The sequence below is a fragment of the Myotis myotis genome, unplaced genomic scaffold, assembly GCF_014108235.1.
Source record: "Myotis myotis isolate mMyoMyo1 unplaced genomic scaffold, mMyoMyo1.p scaffold_m19_p_1, whole genome shotgun sequence".
NCBI lineage: Eukaryota > Metazoa > Chordata > Mammalia > Chiroptera > Vespertilionidae > Myotis > Myotis myotis.
In genome coordinates, this window is record NW_023416313.1 from 179,243,721 (window position 1) to 179,255,957 (window position 12,237).

General features: G+C 47.3%; 1 protein-coding gene across 3 annotated transcripts in view; it reads right to left on the reverse strand.

Annotated features, from left to right (window-relative positions):
* Positions 1-9,479: 9,479 nt before the first annotated feature.
* Positions 9,480-12,237, reverse strand: part of DAPK2 (death associated protein kinase 2) — a 111,881-nt gene continuing 109,123 nt past the window's right edge. For all 3 annotated transcript variants that reach the window (XM_036304191.1, XM_036304201.1, XM_036304195.1), the window contains one exon: positions 9,480-10,155. Coding sequence is in view for 1 of the 3 variants with exons in the window: in XM_036304195.1 (XP_036160088.1) it covers positions 10,075-10,155 (81 nt within the window). In the remaining 2 variants the exon portion in view is untranslated. The remainder of the gene's footprint in view (positions 10,156-12,237) is intronic.

Here is a 12,237-nt window from a genome sequence, read left to right on the forward strand (position 1 = left end):
ACGCCAGCTCTTGAGTGTCCTGCCAGGAGATCATAAGCTTCCTGTCACCTCTGGGCATCTTTAGTGGGGTTGGACGAGAATCTAAAAAGTCACCAAAGTCCCTGGTTAGGAGAACCTGAACTCCACCAACCCACTGTGCATTCCAGACCTACAAGGCCCTATGGGCTGGCTGGACCTTACAGAAGCAAGTGATGGTAGGCAAGCATGAGTGTTTGTCAGTGGCATTCACTGAGCAAGTGAGAGCCCCCTCCTCCAGGCCAGCCCACCTCCCCTCTCTGATTATCGCCTCCTCAGAAGGACCCACCCCTCTTTGATCCACCCACAGCCCCTTCCTGCACTTCACCCACACCTGTGCTTCCAGCCTCATGGGCTAGCAGCGGTTCTCAACCTGTGGGTCGCGACACCTTTGGCGGTCGAACGACCCTTTCACAGGGGCCGCCGAAGACCATCCTGCATATCAGATATTTACATGACGATTCATAACAGTAGCAACGTTACAGTTATGAAGTAGCAACGAACATAATTTTATGGTTGGGTCACAACATGAGGAGCTGTATTTAAAGGGCCAGAAGGTTGAGAACCACTGGGCTGGAGGAAGCAGCTTACCTATGGGTCGGCTGAATGTCTAGAGGTTTGCCCCCAGCCTGAGCCCCTGGGGAACAGTGTCTATCTGGCACTGTACCAGACACATGTCATCGCTCAGAAGGTGTGTGTTTTCTCCCCATGTCCCATTTAAGCCCTTTCCTCATCCCTGGTGCCCTCCAGGTGCACACCAGTGGGCAAATGCTCTCTTGTCTTTCCCCATCTGTTCTTTGGAAAGGACCTGTAAAGCCTGTGGCTAAGGCTTCCTGCCCCGCTATCCCTGGAAGACATTTTACTGTTTAAATCAGACAAGTTTGAAAGACTCACATGATTGCATTGTGGCTACACATACTATTACACTACTTTTTAAAAATGTATGTTTTTATTGATTTTAGAGAGAGAGGAAGGGAGAGAGAGGGAGAGAGAGAGAGAAGTATTAATGTGAGAGAGAAACATCAATCAGCTGCCTACAGCACGCCCCTCAATGGGGATTGAGCCCACAACCCGCTCATGTGCCCTGACCAGGAATCAAACCGGTGACCTTTTGGTGTATGGGACGATGCTCAACCAACTGAACCACAATGGCCAGGGCTGCAGTACTTTTTGTTTATTTGTGGCATGGTTGGTTTGGAGAGGGAAGAGAAGGATTTTCCAGAGTTTGGACTCATGGCTTGGTGGGGCCTTCCAGGGTCAGCACTGATTGTAAAAGTTTGGTGAGGTCTGCACTTTGTACTATTCAAGACAATCCGCCCTGGCTTCCTCCCCCATCAGAAAGTGTCCATTCTTCAGTTTCAAAGCCGGCAGCTTGGTTATTGGAACAGCCTGAGAAAGCCATGACCCGGAAAACCCAGCTGGGGAACACCCCGGTCCCAGTCACCTTCTGCTAACCTCTAGGTCTCATGGGCATTCTCATTTCTGTTCCTTCCTGGGCCTGGCTGAGGTCATGACCTTCTGACAGAATGCAGGGTCAGCCAACTCTGTCTAAAATTTCCTCTGTGTGTGTGTGTGTGTGTGTGTGTGTGTGTGTGTGTGTGTGTGTGAAAGGAGATATGTCCAACTATGAATACAGAGTCCACATCCTTATGATTCAGCAAACACCCCGTCCCCTGGAATGTCAACTAGACCAGCCTTAGAGGTCTGGCAGCATCAGAGCAGATGCTGCAATTCCTGGCCCAGAGGCACTTTCCCCTTGAGTCTCTTTAGACAATACCCAGGCACCCAGATACATCCACACAGAGATAGATAGTCAGATGCATACATATAGAAACAAAGATAGACACACAGAGGAAACTCAAACACATCCGGTGATACACACATGCAAGCTACACACACACACACACACACACACACACACACACACACACACCTGAATAGACCCACAGAGAGACAGACGCACGCACACACACAGATACCTAGAAACACACACTCCTCCAAAGAACTCAACCAGTCAGATCTGTCCTCCATGCCGACCTTGAACATCTCTTCCAACCCCAACAAGTGGCTGCTGGCCCTCTGGCAGGGCCCTCTGGGTCTCTGACCTGGAACCAGGGTCACAATGGCTAAAGGAGGGGAAAGTGGTAGAACTACTGATTCATCACACTACTAATTCAACACCCCGCCACCCCCGCAAAGTTTCACTCTTTCGTCTATTTGGTAGCTTTCTAAAGTCCAGCCATGGGAAGGCATAAGGATAAGCAATCAGAATACCAACCCATACTCTCTTTCCCCTTCTCTTATCAGAAGCTTACCCATCCTTTAAAGCCAGACAAAAGTCTGATGCACAGCAGACCTTCAAGACCAATGCATACTGAACTGAGTATGTCCACGAGGGATGGGCACGCCAAGAGAGGGTGGCTACCCAGTGCCTGGTTCTGAGAGCCCTGTTTTAGCTTCTTGCCAGTCTGAGGTCCTGCAGCTGTCTTTGCCACTTTCAACCAACCAAGGAAAGAGAACTCATTCAGAGAACCTTCACACACTGTACAAAAAAACAGCAAACAGAGAGTCCTGGTCCAGCTCTCATAGAGCTTATAGCCCATCAGAGGAGACAAACATCAAAAACTCAAGTAATTCTTAAAGTAAGTACAGTGGGGCCTTGACTTACGAGTGTCCCGACTAACGAGTTTTTGTCTCGGAACAAATTAAACTCGTAAGTCAAGGCCCCACTGTATTCATTATGGGCTAAATTGGGTCTTCCCACCCTCCCCAAAATTCGTATGTTGAAGTCCTAACCTCTTGCACCTTAATCACCATTAGTAAGTGATTAAGTTAATGAGGCCACGAGCGTGGACCCTAGTCCAGTATTACTGGTGTCCTTATAAGAAGAAGAAATTTGAATACACAGAGACACCAGGGACACATGTGCCTAAAGGAAAAACCATGTGAAAAGGTAGCAAGAGGGTGGCTATCTATGAGCCAAGGAGAGAGGCCTCGGAGGAAACCAACCCTACTGGCACCTTGATCTTGAACTGCCAGCCCCCAGAACTGTGAGAAAATAAATTTCTGTTGTCTAAGCCACACAGCCTGTGGTATTTTGTTATGGCAGTTCTAGCAAACTAATACAGCATCAAATACAATGAAACAGGAAAACAGGGTGGGGAGCAAATAGTCTGACTCCTGCATCTACTTTGTTAAAGAGCTGTTACACCCCTTGAGGTGAGCTACACAGGTCCTGAATGAAAGGGAAAAGCAGCAGTAAGCAGCCCTCTCAGCACCCTGACCCCAACAGGGCTCTGTTTCTGCCTCTGCTTCCCCAGCAGGCCCACCCAGCACCCGTGTGGGAAGAAAGCCCCTCATGCCTTCGCCTGTGTTTAATAAGCCATTGCCAGTGTCTGCAGGGAATCAGGTATCACACAGGTGTGCTGGAGTGGGAGAGGTGAGTAAGAGGTGCACCTGGAGGGCTCCATGCCCAGGAGCCCTCCACCCAGAGTCTAGGCCACCAGTGCTGACTGACACTATGGGCCACAGTTGTTCTCCTTTTACATTTCTCAAAGTTGCCTGTGGTCTCAGAGTGCAATTAAATTATGGAAATACAAATCCCTTAAGTTGTCCGAGTTCCTAAAAGTTGACAAATCTTTACAAAATTGGTCTTAAACAGGCACTCATGACAATTAACATGGATATTATTATCACCATTTCACAGATGAGAAAGTTGAGGTCCAGAAAGGTTGAAACAGCAGCTGAAAAGTGGGAGGACTTAGCCCAGACTTTTGGGCTCTGAGTGGTGAAATATAATATGGACTGTTGAGAACTAGGAAAGGGTCCAGCCGGCGTGGCTCAGAGGTTGAGCGTCAACCTATGAACCAGGAGATCACGGTTTGATTCCCTGTCAGGGCACATGCCCAGTTGCAGGCTCGATCCCCAGTATAGAGTGTGCAGGAGGCAGCCGACCAATGATTCTCTCTCATCATTGATGTTTCTATCTCTCTCTCCTTCTCCTTTCCTCTTTGAAATCAATAATAAATAAAAAATAAACTAGAAAAGGGAATGAGAGAAGACAATGGATCACCTTCTCTCAATTCAAAATGAGATGAAGAAACCCAAGTGCAGTCCCATCTAAGAGTAGGGGAGTGGCCCAAATGGCTTTTCAAACCCCATCCAGCCTGTGGGTTTAAACTCAAAGAGAAGGCACCTGCAGTGTGAGCTGGCAAACAGCCTGGTTGGGCTCTGGTGTCCTCAGGCATCTCAGAGTCCTTAGGCAGACTCAAGGGGAAGTGATGATTGGGAGGGGAAGCTGTGAGGGACAGGGGGTATTTTCCACCCGTTCTCTTTAAAATGTAATACTAAGCCCTGGCCAGTTTGGTTCACTGGATAGAGTGTTAGCCTGCGGACTGAAGGGTACCAGGTTCAATTCCGGCCAAGGGCACATGCTCAGGTTGTGGGCTCAATCCCCAGTAGGGGGCGTGCAAGAGGAAGCCAATCAGTGGTTCTCTCTCATCATTGATGTTTCACTCTTCCTCTCCCTTCCTCTCTGAAATCAATAAAAATATATATTAAATTAATTAATTAATTAATTAATTTAAAAAATGGAATAAAAGCCCTTGCTTGTTTGGCTCAGTGGCTAGAGCATTGGCCTGAGGACTGAAGGGTCCTGGGTTTGATTCTTGTCAAGGGCACATGCCTGGGTTGCAGGCTCGATCACCAGGAGGGGACATGCAGGAGGCAGCTGATTAATGGTTCTCTCTCATCATTGATGTTTCTATCTCGCTCTCCCTTTCCCTTCCTCTATGAAATAAATTATATATATATATATAAACTGGAATAATAATCCAACCCAAGGATTCTTACAGGATGGCAGGATGACCTCTGATTACAGTGCCAATAAAAGAACACAGATAAAAGTGGGCCATTGGGTTATGTGGGGAAAGCACACTCAGGAGTAGTCACCACACAGACTCCATGTCTGTTCACTCTGGCATCTGCTGACCAGTAGGGTTGATTTCTTTCATCTCACTTCCTCCCTTTATGATTTTAATGTAATACTTGATACATGCAACAGAGTGGGTAACTAATATGTAAGAAAGCATGATAATAAACTGAACTCCTGGGAGCCTACCGTGAACTTGATGTAGAAGACCAGAGAAGAACCAAGCAACGCTTAGAGAAACGGAGTTACACAGCTTTCTTACGCCGGCGGACTCAGAGGAGGTTGCCTCTCAAATTCTGAGCAAACCAATATGGTGGAAGCCCCTCTTATACCCCTTTTGGTTTCTTTTGTCCCCCAAATATGGATTATACTTCCAGACCTTTCTCGGGCTTTGCAAAAATCCCCAGGTGTTGGGGGTCTTGAGACCATACCTAAGGGCCTGGCCTGGCACCAGGCCGATAACCCCCCTCCAGAGGCTGTGTCACGGTTTATGGCCTCTGTAAAAATGTGAGCATTTAGGTACCAGGTCTTGCAAGACCAGTTTGTGGAGAAAGGGGCAATGACTTAATTATAGGTTATCAAGAATGTACACTGGACTTGCTGGCACAGATTCAGAATGCTAGCCCCACCAAATATCAGGGTTACATTGGAATTAGCCTTTTAGCCTTCTCAAACTTAGTGCTGGCTAAAACACTGTCAACGGCCAGCACCCACCCTGTCCTCCTCCCCGTCTCAGCAGCCCGGAGGTAAGCTTGAACTTGAATTCTCAGTGTAGTCATTGTCTTGCATTGCAGATACAGTTTTATCATGTTTGCATGTATCCCTAAACAACATATGGTATAGTTTTTGAGCTTTACAAAAATAGTATTATATGGTATGTGGTGGTTCTCCGGGATGCTTTGTTCACAACATTTTTTCAAAATGTTTCCCCAAGAAAAGTAGACATGTGGATTTGGGGCAGGCGAAACAGGGCTGGAATCTAGATTCCAAGTGCTCAGCTGTGTGATTGCATACAAGCTTCTTCACTCTGCTGAGTCTCAGCTTCCTCGCCTATAAACGGGCTCTTGTTTCCCTTACAAGGTTATGAAGAGGACTAAATGGACTGCTGCATGTGAAATGTTCCTATTGCAGAACATGTTTTTTAAAATTACTGTGAGCTTTTTTCTTTCATTTTTTTTCTAGCTCAGGTGGGGAAGTACTGATCCACAGGGGGAAAAATACAAAATTATTTCTCCCTAGATAATATTAACAACTTTTTTTAGACTAGGAACTGGGAATGTGAATTTTATTCAGTAAGTAAAGTCATTATGAAAACATGTGCTTCAGCTATATATTATGATTTGCTAATGGGCAGAGGAGGAGTGAAAGAGAACCAGGGGGAAAGAAGAAAAAACAGGAAGAGAGAAACTATTAAAGGAAGGACACCAACTGTGTTTCTGCTTTTTGAAATGTCAATTAAGCATTGTTTACAGATCTTCAACTGCTCCAATCGCTAAGCCTATTATGGTTTGCTTACAATGCATCCTTTCAGCAGACCACCAAGGAAGACATTCTTTGGGGGGTTTGGGAGTGGGGGCAGCAATGGTGAGCAGAACAATGTTCGAATGACATCAAGCTGGGAAGCAGATGGAAAGAAAGCTCTATAATCTGTGCCAGGTAAAATTCCTTGTGAAATCCCAGTCCTCAATGTAGCTCTTTTCACATGTATCTACTTTGTAGAGCACAGCGCTTAATTTTTATTGTATCTTTTTTAGAGATTTTGTGGTTCACCTCTTACAGTATGGCTTTCGTTTGCTTCCAAAATAAGGTTTTCAGCAAATAAGGATGTGAGTGGAAAAGGCAAATGCAATCTAAGCTCTGGAGTCAGGAAAGTCAGTAAAATTGACATTAAAATGAAGTGCATTAAAATATTTATATGCACATTTGTGAAATATTAATGCGGCATCTTGGAAACACACAGGCAAACACTCTGGGGCAGGACACCCTCAGATCTCTTTAGAGACTTGCCTTTTAACCAGACACAGTTTTCGTCACTGGGAATGTTCCATAGGCCTCAGAGCACACTGTTCAGCTGGAAGTGTCAGCTGGTCAATTATCCTCTTCAGAGTCAACCCAACACACTGCTCCCCTGGGCCAGCTGCCCCACCCCTCTTCACACCTGGAGGTTACCAGCCATCTGCCAGTGGAGAGGCCACGAAGACTGGCCCTGTATGGAAGTGGGCACCTGGCTTTGGCTGCTGGGCTTCAAAGGCATCCTTGGAGATGTGCATTCTCAAAGGCCTCCCTCTGCCTACGGCTTGGCCCTATGCTTCCCAAGAGATTCTGAGAAACCCAGCAGATGCCGTCAAACACCAGAGAGCTGGGCTGAGAGGACTTGGTCAATAGGGCTTTAAATAACCTGGATGAGAGGAAGGTGAGGAGGAGCAGTCTGTGGGCAGGACAGAGTCCGGGTGCCCAGGACTTACAGAACGTAGACCCCTTTAGGGCAGGGCCCATGTCTGTCTTGTTCGTTGTCCTCACTCCACATCTAGAACAGTGCCAGGCACATATTGGTTCACTGACAGACTCATGGCCCATGGATGTTGTCTGCTGAGATGCCCCTACCCGAGGGCAGTGTCCTTTACTGTGAGAAGATAGACAACAGCAAGTGTGGCCATTTCTCTCTTTCCCAGGAATGGAGGATGAGGCAGGGAACAGTAAGGGATAGATGAGAACTTGTTTAAAATGAGGCAAAGTGAATGCTCCATCCATTTCCACAGTTTATCACGCTGAAGCAAGGAGCATAGAATCAGGAGTCAGGAAGTATGGGCTTTCATCAGACGTTTCCAGAAATTTGCTGTGTGTCATAGACCTAGTCGCTTCCTCTCTCTGGGCTTCATCTTCATCTTCAGTAAAATGTTGGGTCAAGATCTAAAAGGCTAACCCCATGGTCATGATTGAAAACTCAGACTGGGTTTGCCAAAGCCATTCACTCTCGCCTTCCTAGCAGGAGGACAGTGCCTACCCACTACCACACTTGACTTCCTAAGAGCACCCATAAGCTCCCATGCCAGAGCATTCCTTGCTGGTCTATGTGACCAGTCACAGCCAAGAGCCTCTCACTGGCCCAGGGGCCCTGAACGCAGTTCTCAGCCTCAGCTAAGGGGCTGCAGGAGGCCCAGGGCTGGCTCTGCCTGAGAACTACATGGCGAACTCACAGCTTTCTGCCACAGCCCGCAGGCCCACTCATTTCTACCGAGAAGCTTTTTCCAGAGCTGTCTGGCCCTTCTGTTCCTGTGGGGCTCTTTAGCTCAGAATCCATCCACTTGGGTGAAGGCAGCTTGATCCACTCTCTCACATGAGGGGCTTAAAACTTGCTACGGACAAAGGGAAAGGCTGCCTTAGGCCCTTTTCAATGTTTTCCCCTCTCTCCTTCCTGGCTCACTTTTCCCCACTCAACTTCCAAAACTTTCCCTTTCTTTCTACCTCTTCACAGGTACTTTCTCAGTTTCAGGGCCTCACCCTAACCTTTTTGATTTCTGGTTTCCAAGGGTCTTCTCTTGGGTTTCTGGAAAGCATGGCCCAGACATCTATGTCCATTCAGGTTCCCTTACCATACTCACTCCAGGGTCTATCCAGGTAATCCACCTCTCTTCCCTCTCCTTTCTCCCTATGGGTTCTTCTTTATCCTTCTCCATCCACATCTTTATTTATTTATTTATTTAAAATATATTTTTATTGATTTCAGAGAGGAAAGGAGAGGGAGAGATAGAAATGTCAATGATAGAGAATCATGGATTGGCTGCCTCCTACATGCCCCCCACTGGGGATCCAGCCCTCAACCTGGCCATGTGCCCTGACCAGGAACCGAACTGTGACCTCCTGGTTCATATTTCAATGCTCAACCACTGAGCCACGCTGGCTGGGCACCATCCACATCTTTAAAAAGTCCCCTGCCCCTATCTTGGCCATAGTTGGCAGGTGCATTTGTTTTCTGGGTCTGTTTTAATAAATACCACAGACTGGTGGCTGAAACCACGGAAATGTATTCCTCACGGTTCTGGAGGCCCGGAGTCTCAGATGGAGGTATTGGCAGGATTGGTTTCTTCTGAGGCCTCTCTCCTTGGCTTGCAGATGGCTGTCTTTTCCCTGTGTCTTCACATGGTCGCTCTTCTGTGTCCTAATCTCCTCCTCTTATAAAGACACCAGTCATATTGGAATTAGGGCCCCCTGTTCTCATTTTAACCTGCTTACTTCTTTGAAGACCCTATGACCAACCATTGTCATATTCTGTGGTACAGGGATCGGGAGACACAACTCAGCCCACACCATCAGGGATGATAGTGATAGTAGAGACAGTACAGGTGTTACATGCCATATCTGATTTAGGGAAGGATATAGAAGGTAGGTGCCTTGTAGTCCAGAGGGAGTGGTTCAGTATGACCTTCTGAGGCCCTGTCCACTCAGCGTACCCTAACCCTGGGTGCTCCCCCAGAGTCACAGGCACCGGAACTAAAGAAAATCAGATGGAGAAAGACCTAAGAGAAGTCAAGCATCAGATAAACCAGAAGTTTAATAAAAATGAAAAAAAAAATTACAATACAGTGGGCTGGCAATGGGCTGCTTTAGAAGGTCTGATAGATTGGTCGTGCTGACTCCATGTGGGTTGTAGGAGTTCACAGGATTGGTCCCTCACGCCCGAAGATTCACTTCACTCATTTGGCTTGTCCCCATGGGGGAGGCCTCTGTCCTCCTGGTGTAATTTTTGACCAGGCTGGTTCTGGACTCCCTCATCCTGTGAGGAAAACTGCCTGAATCTGACCTTCACCATTGATGACCATGTCATTTACATTGTTTTCTTAAGTCCACACTTGCACTCCACGTTCTGAGGTTGACAGATGGGTGAGAGCCCATTTTATGGAGAATAAGAGCTTTGGGAATGCTGGCACCTCCTCCGTAGGAAAAGCCACAGCTCCCAGGGTCTCCTGGATCCCCTGCAAACTCCTCTGAAGCCTGCAGGCCCATCTCGCTTGCAACAAGTTCAGAAATGCAGAATGCCTGGGTGCTGGTGACAAACGGGACCAAGAGTCTGCACAGAAGGGGGCCCCACTGGGCCTGGGCCTCCTGGGGGCCGCTGAGAGCCGCATCAGTTAGGAGGTACTGCTCCTCCTCCGGGGGTGGAGGGCTTTCCTCTTGGCGATGTCCTCCTCTGTGTCACTCTCACAATTCCTCTGGAAGAAAAAAAGAGACCCGGGGCAAGAGGGTCATGAGATGTCAGGAATAGGGTTGTGCCACGCAACCAGGCCCCATACACCTGGGCCAGAGGGTTGCAAGCCAGAGAGGTGGATGTTGAGAGGAAGGTTGTTGTTCTGTCCAGAGACTGGGCAGGGGGCGGAGAGGGTGGGGAAGGAGTGAGGCCAAAGCAAACGCCAGGAGGAAGGAAAACAGGCACCCTAGTGTCTAGGGGGGAACAGGTGCCAGGAGAACCCAAATTACAGAAATCATGAAAATTATATCTGGTGGCTGCCCCATGACCAAGACCACTTGGATACATGATCTGTGGGCTGATAGGTCTCCTGAGCGCAGACTAGAGAGAAGAGGGAAGAAGGGAGTCACCAGGACGTCCTTAACCCCTGACAGTGACCACTCTATCCCCCCTGTTTCTCCACTGGCTTAGGCTGCATCTTGAGCAAGCCTTGCCATGCGGTTTTCCCAGGGAAATAGCTTTTGTGCTCCATTTTTATGAGAGAGGAAAACAGTCAAGTACATTCCATGGCTAAACCAAAGCTGAGGCCCTGGAGGTCACAGTGCCTTTTCCATTCAGGCCACACTGATCTACTGAATTATTAAAATTACTAAAAGAAGCACTAATTCAAAAAGACTTAAGCAAGTTATAAAAAAAAAAAAAAAACCTGCTGTAAGATGTTCAATTTTAATGCTTCCCAAGCAAAAGGACCTATTTTTTTATTTTTTTTTTTAAGGAAAGGCCCTTTGGGAAAACTTTGTAATGGATGTCTAGGACCCAATCCTTTTCCACTTGCAGGATGAGCCATTGTGATAATGGTGCTGAGCATTCGAGTAAAAAGAGGACTTTTTAAAATGTTTAATCAAGGACAAGTCTTAGGATAGAAATTGATAGTCCTTTCAATACTTTCTGGTCCTCTCTCCCCGCGGCCTGCATTATATCAGGGCAATGCAGTTGGAAGGCATGCCTGCTGTCCACTATATCCCTTCCCAGGGCCTTCTTCCCTTTCCCGGGCCGTAGCCACTTGGAAATCCAAGGTCAAGATCAACTTTAGCCAAACACATCCTGGACCAAGCCTGGCTATAACAATAAAAATAACTCAAGCTCCGCTGAATAGCAACTTTTTAGTGTGCGTCAGAGCCAAACAATAAAAAAGTAAACTGGGGGAAAGTCTGCCTGTCATTATTAGGGATTTTCAGAGGGAAGGAGTCCAATTCCTTTTATAGGAGACGAGGAAAGCGACCAGGGAAGGGACATAGCTTGGCCAAAGCCACATAGTTGTTTCAGGTCTCTGGAGCCATAAATACTCAAGTCCCGAGCAAGAGCAAGAATCAAGGAGAGCTGAGGCTGAAGAAAGAAGAACCCAGGATGTGTGGGGGGAGGGAGGAGCACAGGGGCTGTGCCGGGTCCTGGGATTCAGCCCGAGTGCTGTGTCCTAAGGTTGCTCAAGGCTGATGGCCCATCTGTCTCAGGCAGCTGCCTTCCAGCCCTGTCCTGAACAGGAGTCACCTTCTGTCCTGACCTGTGCCACCCCAGACACTCCTCGGACCCTCACCACACGCAGAGAGGAGTGAGGAGCATCTGCCTGGGGAACTTCTAACAGCTGAAATACTAACACTGCATTCAGAAGCACTGGCAGTACATTGTAAAGTCTAGAGGAGTATTTTAGACAACAATAACCGCTAATCTGTATTGAGCACTTAGAGTGTCAGGTTCTAAGAATATGTCATCATTTAATCCCTATGACTGCTCTACGGGGTGGGAACTATTGTTAACCCTATTTTACAATTGATAACATTTTGGCACAGAGAGGTTAAGTAATTTCCTCAAAGTCACACAGCTATTACGTGGCAGATGTGAATCCTGGTAGTCTGGCTCCAGAGGCCACACTCTTGATCAGTGTATTATAAGTCCCTCAATTTAAATGTACACAAAACGGTAACAAGCTAATCAAATATAAGATATCTAATTATTATTATTGATGTTCATATAAAGCTAAACAGTAATAAGAACAATTGAAACATGAATATAAAGCTCCCATTCTACAGCAGATCTCTGGATTGCCAGG